At 40.3% G+C, this 24,196-nt stretch overlaps 4 protein-coding genes across 6 annotated transcripts in view; all 4 read left to right on the forward strand.

Moving 5' to 3' along the window:
• Positions 1–626: 626 nt before the first annotated feature.
• Positions 627–6,296, forward strand: LOC107388480 (troponin I, cardiac muscle). The gene is made up of 7 exons (XM_015964030.3): positions 627–860; positions 1,637–1,669; positions 1,974–2,015; positions 5,355–5,486; positions 5,564–5,653; positions 5,746–5,916; positions 6,003–6,296. The coding sequence occupies exons 4-7, from the start codon at positions 5,382–5,384 to the stop codon at positions 6,087–6,089; spliced, it is 453 nt and encodes a 150-aa protein (XP_015819516.2). The 5' UTR covers positions 627–860; positions 1,637–1,669; positions 1,974–2,015; positions 5,355–5,381; the 3' UTR covers positions 6,090–6,296.
• A 2,836-nt stretch (positions 6,297–9,132) lies between these two features.
• LOC107388478 (troponin I, slow skeletal muscle) lies at positions 9,133–12,223 on the forward strand. The gene is made up of 8 exons (XM_070550305.1): positions 9,133–9,274; positions 9,679–9,715; positions 9,832–9,835; positions 9,940–9,981; positions 10,211–10,342; positions 10,429–10,518; positions 11,686–11,859; positions 11,941–12,223. The coding sequence occupies exons 2-8, from the start codon at positions 9,705–9,707 to the stop codon at positions 12,028–12,030; spliced, it is 543 nt and encodes a 180-aa protein (XP_070406406.1). The 5' UTR covers positions 9,133–9,274; positions 9,679–9,704; the 3' UTR covers positions 12,031–12,223.
• Positions 12,224–13,286: 1,063 nt separating this feature from the next.
• bpgm (2,3-bisphosphoglycerate mutase) lies at positions 13,287–17,316 on the forward strand. 2 transcript variants are annotated; one of them, XM_015964032.3, is made up of 3 exons: positions 13,287–13,385; positions 13,740–14,362; positions 14,926–17,316. In XM_015964032.3, the coding sequence occupies exons 2-3, from the start codon at positions 13,762–13,764 to the stop codon at positions 15,099–15,101; spliced, it is 777 nt and encodes a 258-aa protein (XP_015819518.1). In that variant the 5' UTR covers positions 13,287–13,385; positions 13,740–13,761; the 3' UTR covers positions 15,102–17,316. The 2 variants fall into 2 exon arrangements, with proteins under 2 accessions (XP_015819518.1, XP_015819520.1); XM_015964034.3 differs by having other exon boundaries at positions 13,762–14,362.
• A 650-nt stretch (positions 17,317–17,966) lies between these two features.
• cald1b (caldesmon 1b) overlaps positions 17,967–24,196 on the forward strand; it is a 54,097-nt gene continuing 47,867 nt past the window's right edge. The window contains exon 1 of one of the 2 annotated variants that reach the window (XM_054733560.1): positions 17,967–18,072. The gene's annotated coding sequence lies outside the window, so the exon portion shown is untranslated. The remainder of the gene's footprint in view (positions 18,073–24,196) is intronic. The other variant, XM_054733565.2, reaches the window with a different exon arrangement.

Genomic DNA, 24,196 nt, shown 5'->3' on the forward strand with positions numbered 1-24,196 from the left:
CATCTAATACGGCGTCGCCCAGAGACTTAGACCCGCTCATGTATTTTAGACCAGATTTTAATGGTTATATGTTACGATGTCGCCAATATTTTTCAACAATTGGGCATCTTTTAATTCATTTTCATTGACATTTTGATCGATATTTCCATAAATTAAAGGTAAAAACTACACATTGTCTCTTTAAGGTTAGAGTGAGTGGCATCATCATATATCATCATAACCTGGAATTATTCAAAACCCAGGAATTATTTCATAATCCCAATTCAGTTATGTAAAGCTAATCTTTATGTTGCCTGTTTAAATTTAGAATATTTCAATGCAGTTTACCATAGTTTTTATACAGTTTACAAACTGTTTAACAGAGCTACAGTGTTTCAAAGAGCGATGAGTTTTCTAATTTATTTTCCCAAAATCCCAACGCTCTAAACGAGGAAATACTTCACATTACACAGCCAGACGCCTCACAGACTCTGATGAAGAATCACTCCTCCTACTAATACCTCATGCTGTCCTCTGCCCTCAGCTTGACAACACCACAACACAAATGTAAAAAGCACACATGCTTTGAGTTTATGTGCTCTGCACAGCGGGGGGATCATCTGTCAGTCAGACAACAGTCGGCTGAGGTTTGTCCTTGTGCGGTACTATCACATGGAATAAAATGGGTCATGGGTTGAGGGCAAATCCAAAAGGCATTGTGCATTATGATGCAGCAACTGTCGGTCAGGTGGACACTGATCTATTTTAATGAGCCAATCGTGTGACGCTTTCACGACTTTCATTATTAATCACAATGTGTATTTACTTAACCTGATCTACCGCTGAACTACTGCCCTGCTTCATTTTCTCTCCCACTTAAGGTAAGTACGACATTCTAAATGACCTTTTATCAGAAGAAAGCCAAAGTCAGCTAGGCTTGTCACTGTTGCAAGACGAGAACAACCGTAGCACCTTCCGGTCTGCTGTGACACCCCCAGACTTCTACATAACTGCCTCTACAGTATATGTCTGGGTCAAGCATGACTTTTCTCAAGTAATAAAAACTGCAAGCATATCTGCATGACCCTGACACATGCACGACACCGGTATTTTTAAGCACAAGAGACAGTGCCAAGTCATAACTTTTGTCAAGGACTTGATGTGACTTTATGAACATGGAGGTCTGTTCTTGAATTTCACCCCAACCGTCTTGGTGAACTCTTTATCCTCTGAGTTAGAAAATGCTATTTGAGCCCAACAGGGTGCTAGTGTGACTGCTGATAATGGTTAATGTGTGTAGACTGGAGGATTGAAATCCCCCTCCAGTGAGTAATAATAGAGATAAAAGCATCAATAACATTCATTTGTATTTTTCTATAGACTGTTGAATGTTATGACTGCATTTGACAAATAAAGAATTATTGGAGCATTGTGGTCAAATATAGCAGAGCCACAGGCTCCACCTAAGCCTTTTTTAAACTACAGCCCAGTGCTGCATGAGGACTGACATGTTTTTCAAATTCAGCTAGGCCAGATGAACAGGTAAATCTGGATTTATCAATCTCAGTAACCAACAGAAATGCAGAAGTGTTACAGGGGAATTACAGATGTGATGGAGTATAAACTGGTTGGTTAATATCTTTCTCTTTCTGCTAAGGAATTGCAAGCTGCTACTATGTCTGAGGGGTGAGTAATCAAAAGGCCACACATTCACAATAGTGTTCCAAATAATAAATAAATAAATAAGAAAATAGAAGGAATTATCACATTTGGATGACACAAAAAAACCTTTAGGCAAGCAGATCTGATGTTTTTAATCCTTTTCTGTGTGTATTATTAATATTCTGATGTTTCCGTGTTTCCTTTTTGGTTGCATTGGTTCACTTTGATGCTTTGAAGACCGGTGAGTTAAAAATGCTTCACACATTAAAAATATCATCTTAAACAATCACGTCAAATCTAAACATAAATACACTTTGTTTTGTTTTTCTTAGAGAAAGAAGAAATTTGCAGTTACACGACGACTGCTCATAAAGGTCAAACCTCCTTCACTCTGATTATAACACCATGACCTTTAGGATACTCTAGAACATGGCTGGGTTGTGACAAAAAATGATGCATCTTTGTTCTCACACACTTTATATGTCAGAAGATGGTTAGTTTCTAGGATGTTTCTACTTATATCCATGCTCATACCACTCCACAATACTTTTTTGGATGTGGCTATTTACTCAACGGACAAATGGCACTAGAAAACGATGCTGACAGCTAGGGGTTGTATGAACTAGTCGACTAGTCGACTTCACTGCTCTGTAGTGACTTTTTATGCCTTTCAGCGACTAGTCGCTGTCACGTGATAATGAGCGACAAGATGCAGTCCTCGGAAAAGACAGCAGGTGACAAGCTCCTGTGCATCAGGATGCAATGCGCTGTGCCAGAGCGTCGGTACTGACACCCGCCTTAAAACGGACGTTTGACCAAATTGTGACGTTTACCCTCTTGCAATTTAACCTTCCCCTCACCCCCATCCTAATCTTAACCAGCATGCGCATGCAAAGCTCTGATTGTTGATGCGCTCCAGACATCTGCGTCCTGAGCACGGCCACAGTAACATTATCAAATCAGGTGTCGCCACCTCAAAAACTAATTTAACACGCGGTCGTTCATGTCGGCTCATTTATGTTTTCTGTCTTTCATTTGTGCCTGATGCGTTTCGCTGCTGTGGAGCGGGGCGCATCACCTGTTTTGTCCTCCAATAACTTCACCTCACTGATGCGGTCGGCAAGCACTCCGCTGTTTTTGCGATCGGTAGATCTTTTAGAACTGCAGTTCAAAGGTAACTCATGAGGTGAATATATATGAACCCAGGTAGCAGTTTTTCTTTAGGATTGAGAGGAGATGCAGGAAGATAATAAACAGACAGGACAGAAAAATAGTCAAATAAAAACAAGTTCGTTTTTGTACCTGGTGGTTGCAACAAACAGACACCACTGAAGGTAATCAGAAGTGAGGAGCAGAAAATGAAATAATTATTTTAATGTTTAGAGCAGCAGGAACTCTGAGAGGCTGCAGGCGCACTGCGCATGGGGAGGGGGGAGAGAGCTGAAGTGGAGCAGTATAGATGCAGAAACTACTGCTGTTAAAAGAGATGTGTTTAACTTTGAAAATGTGGGCGCAATTTTAATTGTCAAAAACTCCAGCGACCCCCCCCCCCCCCCCCCCCGCCGCTTCAGGTGTACGACGTCATCAACGACTAGTCAAAGGCGACTCGATTTTCATTACTTGACAGTCGACTTTAAAAAAAATTACATCGTGCAGCCCCTACTGACAGCCAGAGGTGCCAAATGCCGAAAGGCAGGGCAGGTAATAGCTTGAAATCCCCGGAGGGCAGACAAACTTTGAACCAATTCAGGACTGCAACAGTAGTCACATTAACATTGACACAAGTAATCGGATTAAAAACCTGAATGTAATAAAAAATACTCGATTTGACCTCATTTGGAATACTCTGACCCGATCCTTCGGATCAACATTCCCTTCCGATTGAGAAGGGTGGGTTATACTGATTTTTATTGTGATTGCTGTGCAGGTAGTGATATGGGTCACACCACTGTGCATGTCATGTGTCATGTACCTCACGTCTGCGTTTATGGATGCTAGATGAAAACATGGTGATTATCCTCCCGCTGTCTCTTCCTCTTCATCAAATGGAAAAGTTTATACTGTTTGTCTTGTTGATGTAAAACCGGGATCGTAAAAAATAAAAAGGCGCTCTGTAGAACATCGTACTGCTTTATTTTAAATGTACATGGCCACGTTTTTTTTTTTTTTATTTACCACAGACGCCTGCTACTTCTACTACAGCCGTTTCAGGTTTGTTAGCCATGTCAAGAGGATTTATTCCGATCAAACGTGCAACAGATGTAAACGCTTATCATAACTGGACATATTTTTTCAGAACTCATGCACAAATTTGACACCGAAGCATGATAAACATATCTAGTAATTAGACAGTGAACGCTGTTATTTGACTCCACCTTATCACATGCCCTCCTGACTGCTCAGCCAGCAACCAGCCGCACATTTCCTCATCTGCAATGCCAACACCCCAACCCCTGCTTCCAAAAGACACGCTGTGGCGGCACATCAGGCTACTGTCGCCACAATGTGTCCTTTGAATGCACCGTTGAGGCAAGGTGAGGCAAAAGCACTGTGCCGTTTGTGTCACCAAGCTTCATATGAATATTACAGCACTGCCAGACGTTTGAATGAAGATCACACCTTTTCTCAATGGTGGTGTCATGATGACGTGTGGAATGTCCGCCAAGCCCCGGCCAGCAACAATCTTTACGAGAGTCAGTTTTGCTTTTGTAAACAGTATCAGCTTTGATGGGAAACTGGAGTGATGCTGAGATCCAGAAGCTTCTGGTCTTTAGAGCTGAAGAACAGAACACAAGACAGCGATTGTGAAGGACAGTCACCCTCTGGAGCGACTCTAAAAGAAAACTAAGGAGCACTGTGACTAATGCCCAAGCTGAAGGGATGTTCGTGACAGCACATCAACAACACCCCCACATCTCCTCTATACCACCTTCACACAATCCTTTGTAAAAAACACATGATTGCATCACGGTGGCACAGGAGTTAAGTGCTCGCCCCGTAATCGGAAGGTTGCAGGTTCGAGCCCCGCTCAGTCTGTCGCTGTCGTTGTGTCCTTGGGCAAGACACTTAACCCCCCTTGCCTGCTGGTGGTGGTCGGAGGGACCGGTGGCGCCAGTGCTCGGCAGCCTCGCCTCTGTCAGTGCACCCCAGGGCAGCTGTGGCTACATCGTAGCTCATCACCACCAGCGTGTGAATGTGTGTGTGAATGGGTGAATGACTGATTGTGTTGTAAAGGGCCTTGGGGGGGGGGGGGGGGGACTCCAGGACTCTAGAAGGCACTATATCAAATACAGGCTATTTACTATTTACATTATCGCCACAGGCTGGTCTCTTATGTATAACCATGATGATGCTGCCTCCCCTTTGCAGAAAAGCAGCACCATTGTTTGTTGAAAAGCTCTACAGAGCATATTGTCCACACTGCAGCTACACCCTGCTCCAGGACAGCAGTTCTATTTTTTGCATGGGGCCTCATGACAACTATCACTGCTGACGGCCCCCTCGCCATAAAGCAACCTCACATCCAACCAGAACTACCAAATGAAACCATCACTATAATTATACATTCTAGCGACATCAACCTCCAACATGACCACTGTCGTCATTCATACATGCTTGAAGATCTCACCAAGCCCTTGCAGCAACTGAATATGTTCTGGCCTATTTTTGTTACCGTATTCACCGGCATTTATTAGGGTATTTTTGTTTTTCAGTCCAAGCTATTGAAGAAGGCTGGCTCCATGCTGGTAGCTGAAATTGAGGAGAAGAAGCTTGAGAAAGAAAGAGTTGTAGATGAAAGTGTTCCACCGCTGAAGCTGTCGGGTCTGTCAGCCCAAGAGCTCCAGGTACCAACATAACCAACATAACACACACAAATCTTTATTCACCACAATTCTGATGTTTGTTTTTATTCACTTTCCAGGAACTTTGCAACGAATTACACAGGAAAATAGATGTTGCTGATGAGGCACGTTATGATATGGGGGTTAAAGTGGACAAAAATGAGAATGAGGTACAGAAAAATAATCGACACTGATTAGTCAAGATGTTGTGTTTTTTTTTTTTTTTGTTTGTCTTTTAACAACCAAGGTGTTTACTGCACAGATCCAGTCACTGAAACAGAAGATCATAGAGCTGAAGGGGATAAAAAAGCCCAGATTGAAGAGGGTAAAGAAAACAACTGATGACATGCTGGGAGCATGCACCGAAACCTCCAAACTCATGAAAGCCGACTTCAAGGCCAACCTCAGAACAGTGAAGAAAGATGAGGACAAGGTAAAACTGCTCTTAAATGAGCTTTATTAGTTATAATTAATTTTACCTCTGAGGTAAAACTACTTTTACTTATTGTATTTTTGCAGAAGGAAGAAGTGACTGATTGGCGTAAGAACGTGGAGGCCCTCTCTGGCATGGAGGGCAGGAAGAAGCTGTTTAATGCAGGACAATGAAGAGATGCTCGTTAGCAAACATGGTTTTGTTAGCAACACGTCTGTCTAATGTTCACTATAAGTTCAAGATATTCAACTCTTATCGTGCTTTACTCTGACATTAAACTCCTACATGTGACCAGATGCCGTCTCTAAAGGTAAAAATTTATTTGATTAGATATTGCATAATTCAAATTCTGTGTTTTAAATAAAGGCCAATTTGATTGATGACTATGTCTGTCTGTAACACACACACACACACACACACACACACACACACACACACACACACACACACACACACACACACACACACACACACACACACACACACACACACACATGACTAGGAGCCTGACTACAGGTTTGGTTTAATTCTGGAGTCACTCACAGTTTATCATGCATAAATGATTTTGTGTGTTAGATGTGTATGTTACTATTTTTTAGACAAGGCACATTTGAAAAAGTGGATTTTTGCACATGAGCATGTGTGTGTAATGCAACATGTCTAAAAACATCTGAAAGCGTAATAATTTAGTTGGTTTGTAGATGGTGATGAAAGCTACAGTTTGAGACTTTGATTTTCTTCAGTCAGCTGCAGTAATTTAACACAGGAACAGGGTTTTTTGTAGAGTTAGAAAGAAAAACTGCTGTTGTGATCCTGTTTCGACGTTGAACCGGCTGCAGACTGTGCAAAATCCTGCAGCTAGCTTTCTAACCAACACAAAAAGGTGCTGTCACATTGCACCAGTTTTGGCACATTTACACGGGCTCTCTGTGACTTTTAGGGTTCGTTTGAAGCTCTTACTGTTTGTCTATAAGGCGTTAAATGGCCTAGCACCCCTGTATGTGTCAGAACTCCTTACACCATATGTGCTGGTGCGTTCCCTAAGATCAGCAAACCACTTACTGCCATGCACCCTCAAAACGATCTGTAAAGCGAGAGGGGAGCCGGTTTTTGTGTGCGTTGCTCCTCACCTTTGGAATGCACCATACGAGAGTCTTCAATGGTCTCGGTTTTCAAGTCTAGACTGAAGACTCACTTTTACGATTTGGCTTTTGGACAATGCTTTCTTTTATGCTCGGTTTGACCGGTTTTCAGCTACTGTTGTTATCGTTGTGTTTTCATTATTCTTATAGTTGATTTATCTTATCTTATTGAATTGTTTTAAAATTGTCTGTTCCTGAATTTTATTGTTTGATTTTTTTAGTCTGTAAGGCTCTCATGCTTATTTTAAGTGTGAATTTGTTCATGTATGAGTGTCCTGTTAAGGCATGTCGATATCATGGTTTACATTTTATTCCATAGTCACTATTCTTGTTCAGATTAAATAGATTTGTGTGATGGGTGTAATTAATTCTAACAAATCCTGATAATATTTTTTAATGAGATTTGATTTCATGTTTACGTAACCAAAACAAACTGTGTGTGATTCTGATAGGACATATGAAACTGGATCATTTCAAACACCTGCAGCACTCTCGCATGGTGTGCTGCTAATTTATGGGCTCGGTGTTGGTATGTTTTCTTTCAAAGGTCTGGATGAGGTCAGCCTGGATGAGTCAATATCAAGTGTTCAGCACAAAAACAGCAAACTAAGGACACTTTTGTTCAGTCAAATAAACAAGAAAAAATTGTGTGAATAGAGTACTGTTTGTACTTTTGTAATTTTCACCAGTTAACTCAATATTACCACAAAAATACACATTTCTGTTCACTTCTAGTTAAAATGGGAGTTTTGTACATTTAACATGCATTGATGTTTTCATTTTCTACTTATTCATGCACTGTGTCAGTGTTTTATGGTCTTTGTGAAACTATTAGATGTCCAAGGTTAAACCACAGAAAGCAAAATGTGCTCCTTGATCATAAAAAAAGGTCATTAAAAGAAAAGTTGATAAAAATCTATTGATCAAAACAGAAATCCAACATGGTGTTCTTTCTTCTCCGTGTCTACTTTATGAACTGAACCTGATTTCACAAAACAAACCACAGGACCGTGATGGTTCAGGTGTCGTTTATCAGCAGCAGCTGAGGCCATGCGGCCATTTTGGATAAAAGCTGAAACGCACTGCCTGGCCAAAACAAATGGGTACAAGCCTCCTATTGGATAATCACTGCATGGGTGATTATCTTTCCGCTGGCAACAAGTTATTTAACCCCGACTGGTGCAACGAGCTGCATCTCATTTCTTTAGCAACCATGTGGAAAGACACATCTGGTCAGATCATTGGCCTTTCTACTTCTCGTCCTTGTCACGGTTTTACGTAAATACGCTCTAATTTTTACACCCATCCGTGGTTTTATGGAGGAGTGTGATTGGTGAAATGTTCCATTTCGGAAAATACGAGGTATTAGTCCGACATCATGTGACACTGACCTTTCACCTCTCTAAACATTAGCATTTAATGCCTTTTTGTGATCGTTTTGCTGTCACACCCCTCTCTTTTTGTTTGAATTTCTGGTTGTCTTGTGTCTATGTAAATGACACTGCTGTCTTAGGGGCGACGGTGGCACAGGAGTTAAGTGCTCGCCCCGTAATCGGAAGGTTGCTGGTTCGAGTCCCGCTCAGTCTGTCGCTGTCGTTGTGTCCTTGGGCAAGACACTTAACCCACGTTGCCTGCTGGTGGTGGTCGGAGGGACCGGTGGCGCCTGTGCTCGGCAGCCTCGCCTCTGTCAGTGCGCCCCAGGGCAACTGTGGCTACATTGTAGCTCATCCCCACCAGTGTGTGAATGTGTGTGTGAATGGGTGAATGACTGATTGTGTTGTAAAGCGCCTTGGGGGGTTCTAGGACTCTAGAAGGCGCTATATCAAATACAGACCATTTATCTGCTATTTTTGTTGTATGATCTGAGGACCCGCTCGAAAATGAGATGCCACATCTGAAGCGGTTTATATCCTCATAAAATATAGTTTAAATAAATAAAAATAAACATATGTATGTATCCACTAACAGGTGCCGCAAAGAAATCTGAAGCCTTAAACTACGTTTTATCACCTCCTGTGCTGTTCGAATGTTGTCATGGACCACTGCAAATGTCACTGTTGGTGACACCAAAGCTGACACGACTCTATTTTAGTGAGCCGTTCCATTTAGCAGACACACATGAAGTTCAGAGATCTGTTCCCAGCATCTCACAGAAAGTCCAAGGAGCGTTTTCTGTCACTCACCTTCAGCCATCAGCCCACCAGCGTCAGCTACAGGTGTCTGATTCTTTAGCGTTTGCTGTCAGCATGTGTGAGTAATTTTCAGAATGAGTGAATTGTTCTAATGATGTTGAAATGTTGACTAACAGGTATTGCATTTTAGTGAGAAGTGTTGTTGTCTGACATTAGCAGCTGTTTAGCCCACGTGCCTGTGGATTATCTGCTCATTCACCACTTCTGTCACCTATGTAGGAACTCTCCTAGAGCTTTAACACTTCAACAGTTTTCACAGGTTTATTAACTGGGATTTGTGAACCATTTTATTAATTTAGCTAACTTTAATAAAAGTTGTACATTGCAACAAGAAATATTTTTTGTAATTATTTTAACTATATAGAAGTCCATATTTTGGATAATAGCAACAATAGAAATGTTGACCACCTATTTTGGTGCTTTTCTAGTTCCTATAAAAGAGATCTAAGCCAACATGGCTGATGGGTAAGTACCACAACTCTCTTGTTTGTTTTAATATTTTTATTGGGAAAAACAAATTTTGATAAACATTATTTTAAGATGTCTAATGTATTTTATTTTTCTCACAAATTGTCCCTCAGACCCGTGAGTATCTATATATTTCCAAGCATTCACAATGTCAGATGTGCTGCTTCACAAATGCAAATATATAGAAAATAACACAAGTTCTTTGTGTGTAAAAAAAACAGAGGAAATGTAAAATCTCTTCTTCTCGGCGGCTGGGGCTAAAGGTAACGTCTCTTGGTTATTAACAGAACTTTTGAATATTTTATCATTTACAATTAAAACAATTTCAAAAGTGTGTGTTCAAAGGGGTCCTTATAAATTATAAAGTGGTGTAGCAGATGGTTTTTGTAACTTGAAATTGCCAAGATTAAGTATGATTATATATATATATATATATATATATATATATATATATATATATATATATATATATATATATTGTTTTACTTTCAGATCAAACTGTTGGCAGCTGCTGCTCAGATGCTGCAGGAGGAGAAAACCCAGAGGATGAAAGAGAGAGAGTCTACTTTATCAGAAAGACTTCCTCCTCTGAACCTGTCTGGTCTCTCTCAACAAGAGCTGCAGGTATTATTGCTTTATTTTATTTTTCATTCAATTTGAGTGAATTCCATTTCACAGTATACCTCATGATTCTGTCTTTCTTTGTCCAGGACTTGTGCAAAGACCTGCACCGCAGAATTGATGTTGTCGATGAAGAGCGGTATGATGCTGGCCTAAAGGTTTCCAAAAACGACAAGGAGGTAAACGGAGCGAGCATGAATGTATCTGGTTGCAGCATTCACCATCTTCATATTAAACATCTTTTGTACGTTCATTCTACGTATTTTGTCAACTTGCATTTCTTGGTTCTTTTAAAACACAGGAACTAAAAGGTTGTTCTTTACCTTGTTTTGCTAACGTTTCATGTTTTAAAAGAACCAAGCAAGTAATCTTCTTAATCAAGTGAAAACTAACAAATTGTTTTCCATTTATTTATTTAAAAGAGGACATTGCATATTTATAAACAGCAATACAACTGTAAATATACCAGATTATAGCCTTATGCTCATTTCCATCTGCAGTTATCTAATTATGATGAAGGTAATAATGAATACTGCCATCATAATAATATTTGAATGGATATGTCTCAACATCCAGAAAGAATGCATTTCTTGCAGATAAGCCTGCATATTTAGAACATAATCATTAATAAGTTAACTTCAGAGCTGGTTTTGGTACTTACAGGAATCAAAAACTACTTTTGAATAAAAGTAATTTCTTAAAAACTAGTAAAACTCTACTTCATTGAGTTTTATTTATTATTTCACATTAGCTCTCTCTAGTGGACAAAAACTGTGCAATGAAGATGCAAAAAGTAGACCGAAGCTACAAATTCAGATGAGGTAGGTTCTTTAGAGAAAAGTAAAAAAAAAAAATCCCACTCATTAAATTTTAGAAGCTATTATTTGCCACATTGCGAGGTCTCAAAGCCATTAATCATTGTTCAAAATATTAAAAAATTGACCAAATCCTGTATTATAATATCATCAATAAAACTAAGTTAAAAGAAAAGTTGTTTTGAGTAGCTAAGAATGTCAGGAAACAACACTAAAATGCATTTATTCAGTGTTTGTGTTTTGCATCACTGAAGGATTTAATCAATAATAAGTTGTTAATCAGTAATAATATGTTAGCTGTAATTATAAATACAATAGGGTGCCAGGCAAATTTTTCCAACCTACATTACGTTTCTTAGACTGAAGTTAAATGTTCAGAAGCTCACCTGAACCAAATAGCCTCAAAGAAAAATATTATTAACCACAGTTTATAATAAGATGAAATGTTAATTGGATGATAAAGCGCTCCATCTGCATTGAGTAAGATTCCTGTCCACATAGACTTGACTGATCGTGTGATCCTGTGGCCAGATTGAAGACTTGAAACTGAAGATAACTGAGATCCAGAGTAAGTTTATGAAGCCTCACCTGAAAAGAGTGAAGATCTCAGCTGAAGACATGCTGAGTGTTCTTCTGGGCTCCAGACAGAAGGAGTCCTTCGACTTCAAGGCAAACCTCAAAACAGTCAAGAAGGAGGATGAAAAGGTGAGCTTGGTTGATTCTCATCGAACTCCATACAACCTATGGTTTTAGTTGTTTTTGTCTGACTGGTTATTTCTCTTGCAGAAGGAGGAGGTTACTGACTGGCGAAAGAATGTGGAGGCCATGTCTGGCATGGAGGGAAGAAAGAAGCTGTTTGACACCTCTGGCAACTAAAAAGAAAGAAAAAAATCACTCAGTTGCTTCATCTCTGGTTGTTATTGCATTTGACCGTAAAGTTTAGACACACTGTCATGGATTTTATCGATATGTTTATCAATAACCCATTTCCTGTAGTGAAGAGAGAAGGAGACAATGAGCAACAAGTCAACAGTTATAACTGTGGCATAAAGCACGATGCAAAACGCCCCGAACATCTGTTCACAGAGTTTATTTATACCAAGAGATAGAGAGAGAGAATGTGTGTGTGAGTGTGAGTGTGAGTGCGAGTGCGAGTGCGTGTGCGTGTGTGTGTGTGTGTGTGTGTGTGTGTGTGTGTGTGTGTAGGTGTGTGTGTGTGTGTGTGTGTGTGTGTGTGTGTGTCTTGTGTGGGTGTGTCATGCAAAGAGGCATAGAGCAATACATTTACATTCAGTTGATTGAGTCCATGATCAAGAATTAATAAACATAAGTTTTTCCATAACACACACTGACCTTATTTACATGGAGAAACAATGTCTCTTTAAATATTCCAATAGAATATGAGTAAATCTCTATAATTTAACATCGATATGGTGATAAAATATTAATGTTTACATAAAATCCTGGTTCAGAAAAAGACAGATGAGTATTTGATGCCTATAGTTTCAAAAGTGAAATAAAAACACTCTATCAAATATGACTTCCATATATTTAGTATGTGAGACTCCTGCATTATAATAAATGCATTTTTATTTTTATTTTGAAATTAGTCATTTATGCTTTGTTTTTAAGGATTTTTAATGAATTTGTGTGTACATGCACTCTAACAGCTTGTTTTATAGTATATTTAACACATCGGCAGTAAAGGATATTTGTCAAAACAAATTCACTGTTGTGATCCAGGATACAGAACATGTTCAAAATTAACGATGAAAAGCTGGGTTGTTTTGGTTTAATGTCAATAAACTCATGACGTTGTTGTTGTCTGATCAATTAATGCAGCAGTTTCTTGAAAATGTTAAAGGTCTTAAATTATCTTGCTTTATTAGTTTATTATTATTATTATTATTATTATTATTATTATTATTATTATTATTATCCTCTTTTATACAAAGAACAAAAATTTGGTGTAAACCCGTGGAGAACTACAAATCCCATCCTCCTACTTAGTCGACTCCTCCCCTTCGAACGCGCCCATCTTAACGCCGGCCGTTTCTCCAAATTTGGGCAGAAGAGGCTTAAAAGTCCCGCCTACTCATGGTGAGCAGCTTTCGGATTGGACCAGCATTAAATCGGTCTGGAACGTAATCTGAGGATGTTGCTGTGGCCCGCAGAGTCAGCGCTATAGAGCCCGTACATCAACGCTCACGCCGGATTCAGACCCTAACGGGGTAAGAAAATAATATATTTATGCTTTTAATATCATGATAGTTTCACGATGAGTGTTGCAAGGGCCTTTAGTTTGGCATCCTGAAACGGGTGATTCTTTTTTTCTGAGCGGAAGCGTAGTCATTGACGTGCATTCATATGTTAAACTAGCATCTTTTGATTCACAGCTAGTCCTTTCTATATTTTGTGCTTCTTTTCTTCAGACTGGAAGGTTTTGCTGTTTGTTATTTGCGTGTTTGAGACCGTTTCTCGCTCTGCCCCCAGAAGCCTGCTCCTTATCACCAACTTTAACCTTGCATTGTTGTTATTGGCCCTATTCTAATGCCCTTTTCATAATTTCTGCTGATTGTGTTTAGCTTTCTGCTGCTGTTGCTTCAGATGTCCAAATACAAGCTCTTCCTTCTGAGGCATGGAGAGGGCGCCTGGAACAAAGAGAACCGGTTCTGCAGTTGGGTGGACCAGAAGCTGAGCGTGGATGGGGTGAAGGAGGCCCAGGACTGTGGCCGGCTCCTAAAGCAGCAGGGATACCAGTTTGACATAGTGTTCACCTCCATACTCAGTCGTTCCATCCAGACGGCGTGGCTGGTGCTGGAGGCTATGGGCCAGGAGTGGCTCCCTGTTGTCAAGTCCTGGAGGCTTAATGAACGCCACTATGGAGCCCTGATTGGACTCAACCGGGCTGAGATGGCCTTACAACATGGAGAAGACAAGGTGAAGTTATGGAGAAGGAGTTACAACATCACTCCGCCTCCCATAGATGAATCCCACCCTTACTTTTTGGAAATCTATAATGACCGCAGGTACACTACATGTGATGTGCCGAAGGAGAAGCTTCCCCGAGCTGAGAGCCTGAAGGAGGTTCTGGATAGGCTCCTGCCATACTGGAACAGCACTGTGGTCCCAGAGATAAGGAAGGGCAAGACCGTGCTCATTTCTGCTCATGGAAACAGCTGCAGAGCTCTGCTGAAACACCTGGAGGGTATGTGAGCTCCATGCTCTATGATCTCTGCACGTGTGTGAGGTGAACATATGCGGATGAAATCAGCAGCTGCTCCTGAATGAGGAAGCAGACACGTTTACAGTGGTTGACATCCAAAAATGGAAGGTTGAACTTGTGTTGAAAGGCCAGTGAGTTTATGTTACATTTAGCTGTAGCTATAAAATCCTCCTGACCTTTTATTACACTTTTAAGTCTTTGGGTCGCTCACTCTTCTCCTTACATCACTATAAAGTAAGATCGAAATGTTTGATTTACACTATGATGGCGGAATAGCTGTAGTTCTGGTTTGCATTAGTGTCTCAGAGTGTTACAATTTATTTACAGTGCTTTTTAAAACCTGTAGCATAGCAGTACTTGTTACTGATGTCTAAGCTAGCGCCGTGGGGGATACGTTAGCAGAGCAGGTAATCATTAGCTTCTTAAACCACCACATCCGTGAGAGCAGATTTATTGATCCAGACACCAAATGAGATATAAAACTCATTTAAGTTTACAACAGTTTCCCACAGAGACGTTTTTAACGCAATCATTTCTCTCAACAGGTGTGTCTGCTGAGGATATAGCTAATGTGACTTTACCCACGGGGATACCTGTGCTGCTGGAGCTGGACGAAAACCTCCAGCCTGTGAAACCTCGACAGCTGCTTGGGGACCAGGCTAAGATTCAAGCTGCCATTAAAAAGGTGGAAGACCAGGGAAAGGCTAAACCATCAGCTTGAACACGTCAGAGGGACTATAGACTCAGTACATAACTTTTATTGTTGCTGTGTTTGTAAGCTGCTTTATTATGTACGACGACGACAAATTTCATACAAAGACTTGACAGGAACTAGCTTTAGCAGGATGTGTTGTGTTTTAGACGTAAGATTTATTGTAGTTTACTGCTTCGTGTGGCTGAGATCAGACTGCCTCTATGGTTGGAAAATGTTCAGTTGTGTGTAAATATTGATGAAACTTTTTTTTGTCATATTCCTAAATGACTTACTCCTACTTCCTGCTTGAACAGTGGCTCTTAGGCCTAGTCCACACGTAGCCGGGTTTTTTAAAAAATGAATATCCGCCCCTCCTGAAACTTGCGTCCACACCACCTCGTTTAAGAAAGAAACTGTCCACACGTACCCGGATAAATACGTTGTTAAGGACATGCCAGACCTGTAGGTGGCAGTACTTCCCCCGTTCTTAACCTCGTCCTTCGTCTGGTCTTCCGCAAGGAGCAGTAATTCCGCTTGCAAAAACAAACAAAAAGCGGTTGGACAATTGATAAAGCGAACGCAGCTCTGAGGGCATCCATGCTGTCGGCTAGTGTAAACACAGGTCGCACACGTGATGTCAGCATTTTTTTGTCGCGGAAAGTGACGTTGCAGATCTTAAAACTCCGGTTTTGTCTGTCCACATGCAGGCACCCAAAACGGAGAAAACACAGATCTTCACTTTGGCCGGAGTTTTTAAAAAGATCCGTTTTCGTGTGAAAAAACTCCGTTTTCATGTGGATGACAGGCCAAAACGTAGAAAAATATCTACGTTTTGGCAGATCCCCGGCTACGTGTGGACAGGGCCTTAATCTGCTTATTTATTGACTTGCTAATCTGCTAATTTGTCATAATTACGTTGAAAAATATGGAAGCTTCATTTTTTTCTGAAGTATGTTTTCCTGTTAGGTCAGTCAACCTAAAGTGATCGTTTGGATCTTGATTTCTGTGGAAATATTAGGTCATTTCTTACCTGCTGAATGACCTCAGCTTGGGGAAACAGAGACTAATTTTAACCGGATGGATGACTTTTATAAGACCAGGTTTGGTTTAGTCTCTACCCTAGGCACTAAAAACAGAAACATTTCACTTGAGTTGTACCTAGAGTCAGTCCTAAATAGAATTGCTAGTAGCTGAGAAGCTATAGTACTGTTGTGTGTCACCATGGCAACATCAAACATGCTTATCACACCTGTATACGCAATCGTGTAATACAGCATTTACCGGAAGCCAGATCGTTTTCGTGACATTTTAGGATTAGAGTTGTGTTATGATGTCAGTAATTCAAATTTTTGTCCTTTCCCCGCCATGACTAGTAGTTGGCATATCAGTCTACTAAAACAAATCTGTATTTTTCAAAGCTGAGGTTGCTCAAAGAGCTAACTGATGCAAAGCTTTCCTCAAAAAAACTATTTCAAAGCTCTATTATTTAGGTAATATTTAGCTAGATTTGATGTCTTTAGTGTTAATCAAACTATTTATTAGACATTTTCGTCTCTGGTCTTTTATTTAACCCGTCAACGAGTCTTACCTCAAAACGTCAATAATCTGATTGTTTACTTCAAAATGTGGACTACTATGTGGATTACTAAATACATGTGGATTAATATACTATTTAATTCATATAAATATGCCCAACCACTGATGGTGTGTGTGTGTGTAAATGACACTTTTATCTGGAGCAACCTGTTTTATGCGGTGCAATAATTGTGATGCAGATTGAAGTTTAAACTTTTTGTGACTTTAAAGCAAGAAATTTTGTGGAGATTTGAAAATAAACACATTTATAATTAAATGACTACCAAGAACAGTGAATGTTTGAAACAGGATAAACATTAAAGTGGCCAATACTAGCGTTTTTCATAATTTCCACACATAGGTCATGTTGGATTTCTTCTTTTCTTTTTTGTCATGCAAATCAAAGACGTGGAAGGAAACATTACTACTGTGATCATGTTTTAGTTTTTATAGGTGACTGTGTGCTGCCTAGTAACCTGTGCGTTATGTTAACTCTGTTTTTACCCTGAGTTGTGTTTTACTGTCACTGTTCTGTACACTGGTTGGTTTAGAGGAGACGTTACGGACGTAAGGAGAAGAAAGCACTGGTGTGATGTTTTACCTACGTACTGTATGTTGGGTAGTTGTGTGATTAAACAAAATAAATTCTAATTTAGAGTAATAATAATTTAGGATGGGAGATTTTTTCCTAATCCACAGATGATTCCGTGATGAGTCGGATTCCAAGGAGAACCACCTACAACCCAGAAGTGAACCACCTGAGCAGACCTGATAACCTGTATTCTGTTGTGCTGCTCACCTGTGCCTTACATCGCCCCTCGTCCAATAATAACGTTTCCTGAATGAAGAAGACGTGACGTCACACGCAGCACGCTGTGCATCCCTTTTCAGCTTGTGCTTATGGAGCCAAAAAAAATCGAACCGTATGATGAGAAGCTTGTTGGGTTTGATCTGGGTGCAGAATTATGACATCTGATTTGATACATGCTGATGCAAACTTGGATTTTAAGAGAGAGTAGTGCAGATGTTAAATAAATACATAAACAAATGCGTGAATAAGACATGACAGTGCCTAATTTGTTAGGATTTCTACTCTAAATATGCATATTCCTTTTCATTGCATGTCATGAATTTAGGTTCAAAAATATTGAAAAACAATCTTCACCTACAAACTTTGTCATTTAATTCTGGCAAATTTGTGTCATTTATCTAACAACCCAGCAGATAAACCAACAATAGGGCATCAGTATTGTTGTAAACACTCAAGCCTTTAGTGTTTGTACATAAATACACACGTCTGTGTGAGATAATAGATCAACGGTAGCTTGAGCAGGCGGGGCCTCCAGAGCTTGCCTTATAAACCTCTGGTCACTCTTCAGCTGCTGATTTCCAGCAGGAACTCTCAGGTCCGTCTGCAGGGCTGGTAAGTCTGATGAATGTGGCTCCTAGAGATGTTTGTGATGCGGTTGTTTCAGCTGAAGGGGACTTTTGAGTCAGGTTTTTAGATCTGCTGGATGCTTTAGCGTTGATATGAACGGCTTGTATTGTCTGACGCAAACACCGGCGTGGAGTTCGTTAAACAGAGCTTGTGCTTTACGAATAAAACTTGAGGAGGAACTGTTCCAGAGCATCACATAAAAGACCAGACAGCTATAAAAAGCAGTCTTGTTTAAAAAATCTGCTTCTGAATATTACTTGAAAATATATTCATTACAAAATTCTTCTTAATGTCTCTTTTGAAAAATAACCCATGTTTTTGAAATCATGCAAGATAACTACTAAAAAGTACCAAAAACCTAAAGTTACAAATTGGACAAATTAGTGCAAAGGCTTCACAAACACAAGGACACTAGGGCCTGTCAAAAGTCTTTCCTCTAGTATAGAAGCAGCTGGACAGATGTGGAGCTTCATGTTGAACACTTGCTCCTATTAAAGCTCTAGATGCTGTTTTCTGTGTTTATCCAAACTTTATTAGTTTTTGTATTATAATAAAACGTTTTTGTTCTTAAATTTTAAACCCTCAATTTTTAACAATGAAATCGATCAAACAATATTTTTGGGTAAATTTTCAACCAAATGCATCAGAAAATACTGAATGATTTGTTTCTGTAAAAGGTTTACGTCTCCAAGCTCACAAGGAAGAGCCAGCAGCAAAAGTTCTGCATTTCACTTTCCCGTTTTCTAAATCACAGTATTTCAACTAAAGTTTCCAGTTTTTACACTGGTTCTAGAACATCAGCAGTAACATCTGCGCCGTCCAGCACAGGAGTCAGAACTCCCATTTCTGTTGCTGAGACACTGAGCAGATGTCTGGCTGCAGATGCTCTGTTTGTGGAAGTGGGCCTGCCAAGTCTGACTCCTCTTCCTTAGATGGTCCTGCACATTAAAGCTGCAGCACTGGGCTGGCCTGAGTGAAACACTCTTTTCATTGAAGACGGGAAATGTGTTTGGTTTTCCCGTGCATCCTCCCATGCTTCTCCTGATTCCTGGAGTCAGATAGTGGGAACACGAAAACAGCTGTCTGTGCGGGAGCAGTTATACATTTAAATATGCATGCATGAGATGATGACAGATTTGCATGCTTGTGGCCGGCGGCCATGTTTGCATGTGATGTACCACCAAGAAAAGAAGGATCTGATCTGACTGAGTGTGTAACCGTAAGAACAATCCATCTCTAGTCGTGGTGGCTGGTGTTTTCTCTGAGCATAAACCTTTTTTTTTCTTGTAAAAGTGATGATTTGAGAGAGAGGAGGGCTGACTCCATTACAGCTGAAGGTGAGAGGCCATCAGTTTGTCATAGAAAATAAAAGAAGTCAACCTCAGCTTCGCACAAACCACCTCTGATGATGAGACTTCCTGCAGCATTACTGGAACAGCGTCATGACCATAACAAAAGGAAAAAGGAATTCCAGAATCACCACTTTTCACTGCAGCAACTATTTCCCAGAGTAAACATTGGTCTCTTTGTGTACATCGCCAAGCTGGGACACTGCTGCTGATGGTGCCTGTGTGCATCCATAAAAGGAGGCCAAGCTCACCTTGTAGGGAAGCAGGAGATGGACCCATCTCCAGAGTCCCCAGTAGAACAGAAGCTGCAGTTTGACAAAATCTAATTATTTCTTCTTTGATCAGTCAGACTCACCGGCGCTGTGAAGAGAAGACTCAGAGCGTAATAATCTAACAGCAGAGAAGACTCTCACTCTCCCTCACTCCAGACCATCTTTATCATTTACAAAGTCCTTTCCAACCAGCCTGAACACAACAAATTTAGGGAAACGCATAAAAGGTCATGATGACAGCATGTCGTGGTTCGTAAACTGAGTGGAATTTGAATCTCAGTTGTGGACGTTTTCATAAGTGACCATGTTTGGTCATGTGGAGCGACGAGTTGTAGCTTCTTGATTGATTGCAAACGCCTCTTTGGCAAATGTTTATGTATGTGTGTGTTGAAGTGCTTTCTCCGTCCATTAGCAGGAAACTCGTCTGGTTATGGAACACAGGGCTGGCTGCTCAACTTTATACTCCATATTGTTGTGTTAACATGAAATAACAATGTTGTTCATTCCATTTAGACCATTAACACAATCTGCTTTATTGAAATCATTAATGAGCGTTAACCTCCAAGGCCAATAGTTTTTTTTAGCATTTGATTAAAACAGTTTTATCTTCCTCTCATGCCAGACTTTTAAACTAAAACTATCTCAGATATGGAGTTTTAAATGTTTTGGTCACATCCCAAAAACCACTTTAGCAATCCCAGAAGGATTGCTAAATCAGTTTTCAGAATCGGCAATATGCCGATTATCACTTGTAAGTTGCTTTGGACAAAAGCGTCTGCTAAATACATAAACATAAACATGAAATCACAAGGTGTCGCTCCATCTGTTGGTGCTTGGAGTGTTGTGTAAATAATTCTCAGCTGCAAACACATCAAATTCTAGCTTCATATTAGTAAAGCTGACTAGATATTAAGCTGGAGCACTCTGGTCAGTGAAAATCTATTAGATGTAAAACAACAACAAACGTTTTGGCACCAGAGTTTGTAACTGATGAAGACACCCTCTGACCAGAGCGCTGCAGCTTTTCTCTGTCCTTCAGCTAGACCTCCTGTTTGGTTTTGGATGAGACACAAAGAGACATGTTATAATGAGTTTATATCTTGTCAAGTAGTTGTGGCAGCCATTCTGGATCAGGTTTACTCCATGAAATAATCAGCTGTTCATCCAGTAAAGATGTCAACTGAAATCCAGTGGCGTGTCCAGATCTTGTAAAATGGGGTGGCCCAGGTGAAGCACAACTTTGTGCATGGGTAGCACCAATGGTTGTGCTTTTTTTGTTTTACCCCCAAGCCTTTTGTGGACAACAAAAATCCTATTTAAAGGTAAATTAGTGTGTTGGCACCTGGGGTGGCCAATCAGAATCCAAGGGTGGCATGTGCTACCCCAAGCCACTCCCTGGACACGCCCCTGTTGAAATCCACTCAGACATTTATGATATATTTATCTGAAAGACAAACAGAGACGACTTCAATAACTGAACCCAAATTTTTAAGGCAAACCTTGAACACCATATTGTCATATTTTGTCTGTAGAACTGACTGAGTTGGGGCAAATGTTGTCTTTTGTACATTAGGGAGCCCAAGTCTCCTCCCCTTCTGATCAGCTCATGGGTCTCCGGAAGAACAAAGAAATGAAAGCAAGTCAACGGGGCTAAAAGAGCTCATTTCTGATCTGCTTTGCCTTAGGCCCTGGATCGCACATATGTTGTACTTCAATTTAAACAAAAACTAATGATGGCTGTTTCGACCACGCCTGCCACATACTTTGAGATTTATCAGCTTGTAAAAGTTTGTAATTAGCATGACAACAAACCAGACATCAGTACGTCGCGTACTGACGTTACCACAGAAGCTCCTCTCCCCTAGCGTAGCTTCTACGTACCACATGGCCACAGTTATGGTGGTTCTTTCCTTCTGAAGGAAGGATTTTAAGTGTTCTGAACTTACAGCCATTTTCCCTCTGTTTTTCTCCGTGTCTGGTTCGATGACATCTCTTTGGGGATGCACATTTGTAGTCCTGGACTTATTTTCACACAAAACCTAAAATAACGTTTCACCCCATTAGAAAATAAGCACGTTCTTGGTATCAAAATGTGTCTTTAAAATTCACGGACATCATATGAAATCCATGGCACATAACAAGTGGAATTAGAAAATAGCTATTTTAGCCCCATTGACTTGCATTCATTTTTTCGTTCTTTTGAGGACCCATGGTGCGGAAGTAGTAGACTTTGGCTCCCAATTAACTGGTTGTAGTGGCCATTTTTAAAATTTGGTTTCATCTCTAAAGTTAGAGTTGAAATGGCAAATTTGCAAAACAAGCTAGCTTTCAAAGTGACGATGTGTAATTGTACTGTTACTTTCTGGAAATATCCATCGAAATGTTGTTGAAAAAGAATATAAAGATGTCCAGTCGTTGAAAAATATTGGTGGCTTCGTACCATATAACCATAAAATTTTAGGGGGTTCTGAAGTACATAGGAAGCGGGTCTAGCATCTTTAGGGGATGTCATATTAGATGCCATGTTTCCTTCTGGCCGGCTTGGGGTCCTGTGAATGGCGTCACACTACATGATTGGCTGGATATACATCTTTACGATGTTACCACATTCGAAAACATTTAGACAGTAAGAAACATGCATTTAATAACAAAACAGCTGAACTCTTTCCAAAATCTATGTGAAAGAGCAGAATAAAAAAAGAGATGCAATATATTTTGGCCAAGTGGTATATTGCCGTAGTATGTGTATCATCGGAAGGTGCAGGACCCCGAGTAGATCCAGAAAGTACAGTGCTATAAAACTAAAATCGGCTTTGCATTCTCTCGATGGAATCAACACCAGAACTCCCTGAATTCTAACTTCACTAGGACTCCCAGCAACCGTAAATATGCCGGCTGTCATTTCAGCCAATAAATGTGGGCTAATGATGACGTTGTGGAACAAAATGGTTCAAGTGCCCCATTAATTAACTCGTTTTGGATGTGTGAACCTAATTATATGGTAAGAAAATCTCATTTTAATCGAAACCTTGAAATATAAGTCTCTATTGTTCGCTGGGTGACTGACACGGCTCCTTTCTGTGACAAGAGGTTGGAGATTGTCTTTCGCGTTGCTGTCAGAGTCCCAGCTGCTTTTTACTGACCAGTTGCCATCAGCTTTCCCCTCTCTGCTTGAAGCAGCATCATTTCTCATGCATATTTCACTGAGAACATTGTTCTAAAATCCGTTTTAGCAGCTATTTTACACGGAACATGAATGGAGAGTGAGCGTGCGCGAGCTGGAAAGTTAGCAGTTGCTTAGCTGCCACAAGACTCGCGGTGACAGAGCTTTCTCTGTGGTTGGTCCCAAACTGTGGAACAAGCTACCTCTCAACATCAGGACCACACAGAATCTAGAGCATTTTAAATCCCTTCTTAAGACGCATTTTTTAAAATTTGACTTTTAATGCAGGTTGACTTGAGCATCTAAATAGTTTTTAACAGTTTTTATTATAGATTGTGACTGTTGTGTGCTCATCTTATTTCAGGTTTTTATTGTTGATTTGTTGTACCTTGATTTGTTTTACCTTGTACAGTGCGTTAGGTGTAGCTTTGCTGCTGTAAATGCGCTCTATAAATAAAATTGACCTTAACCTTGACCTTAGCAATGGTGTCGCTGTCCGTCATCCGCGGGAAAAATTTACCATGTGAACAATAGAGCCGACAGACTGATGGCTTGTGGAAGACAAAGACAAATACAACTATATTTCTTTTTTGATACACTATTTTATGGAAATTATAACGCAAACATAAAGGACACACATACATAGGAAAAGTCAGGAAGCCAGGACAACATCAGATCTATCTGACTAAAGTTATTACATATCAAAATATAAAAACAGTCAAAATGACTAGCTTGGGAGAACACAGAAGGACCATCCGAGTCTGAGGAGTCACGCCAAGGTCACATGCTTTCTGCTCCACACGTAACAACATTTACTATAATGTTTTTTTTAACTAGCAACACGCTCATAGACATGAAAAGTAGATGTGCTCCATTGGGCACTGGAGAGCATTTAGGACCTGCTGCTGTGCCAGCAACTAATTGACGTTAGCCGCCTTTATTATTCCTCTTCCGCAGACGTTAAGGCGGCTCGAATGGCTGCATGCACCCAGGGGCGGATTTAGGACTGAAGAAGATCCGGGGCTTAAGACACACGCGCGCGCGCACACACACACACGTGACACACACTAGTCAACATCATATATGTCTTGTACCACATAATTTTTAATCTGAAGCTACATATTAAGCATTTTCAGGGCAGGGTATTGTTCCTGTTAGTGTTTAGTGTGAGATGATAGTAAATATTCCCTTTCTTTCTCCAACAACTTTACCTGATAGTAAGCCAACTTTAGGCAAACCAGCAGCACAACAAATATTTTCAAATAAGACTCACAAACCTGAGTCAACACCAGTCTCATCAAAGCTGGGGTTCTGTCGTTGTACTT

This window comes from Nothobranchius furzeri, chromosome 4 (genome assembly GCF_043380555.1).
Source record: "Nothobranchius furzeri strain GRZ-AD chromosome 4, NfurGRZ-RIMD1, whole genome shotgun sequence".
Lineage (NCBI taxonomy): Eukaryota > Metazoa > Chordata > Actinopteri > Cyprinodontiformes > Nothobranchiidae > Nothobranchius > Nothobranchius furzeri.

Excerpts from the sequence above, each read along its gene's own strand:
- LOC107388478 (XM_070550305.1), top strand. Across the intron at positions 10,343-10,428 it reads TCTCTCAACAAGAGCTGCAG|GACTTGTGCAAAGACCTGCA; the intron begins GTATTATTGCTT and ends TTCTTTGTCCAG. Across the intron at positions 10,519-11,685 it reads TTTCCAAAAACGACAAGGAG|ATTGAAGACTTGAAACTGAA; the intron begins GTAAACGGAGCG and ends TCCTGTGGCCAG.
- LOC107388480 (XM_015964030.3), top strand. The coding sequence starts at position 5,382 with ATGCTGGTAGCTGAAATTGAGGAGAAGAAGCTTGAGAAAGAAAGAGTT. Across the intron at positions 5,487-5,563 it reads TGTCAGCCCAAGAGCTCCAG|GAACTTTGCAACGAATTACA; the intron begins GTACCAACATAA and ends TTCACTTTCCAG. Across the intron at positions 5,654-5,745 it reads TGGACAAAAATGAGAATGAG|ATCCAGTCACTGAAACAGAA; the intron begins GTACAGAAAAAT and ends TTTACTGCACAG.
- bpgm (XM_015964032.3), top strand. The coding sequence starts at position 13,762 with ATGTCCAAATACAAGCTCTTCCTTCTGAGGCATGGAGAGGGCGCCTGG. Across the intron at positions 14,363-14,925 it reads TCTGCTGAAACACCTGGAGG|GTGTGTCTGCTGAGGATATA; the intron begins GTATGTGAGCTC and ends TTCTCTCAACAG.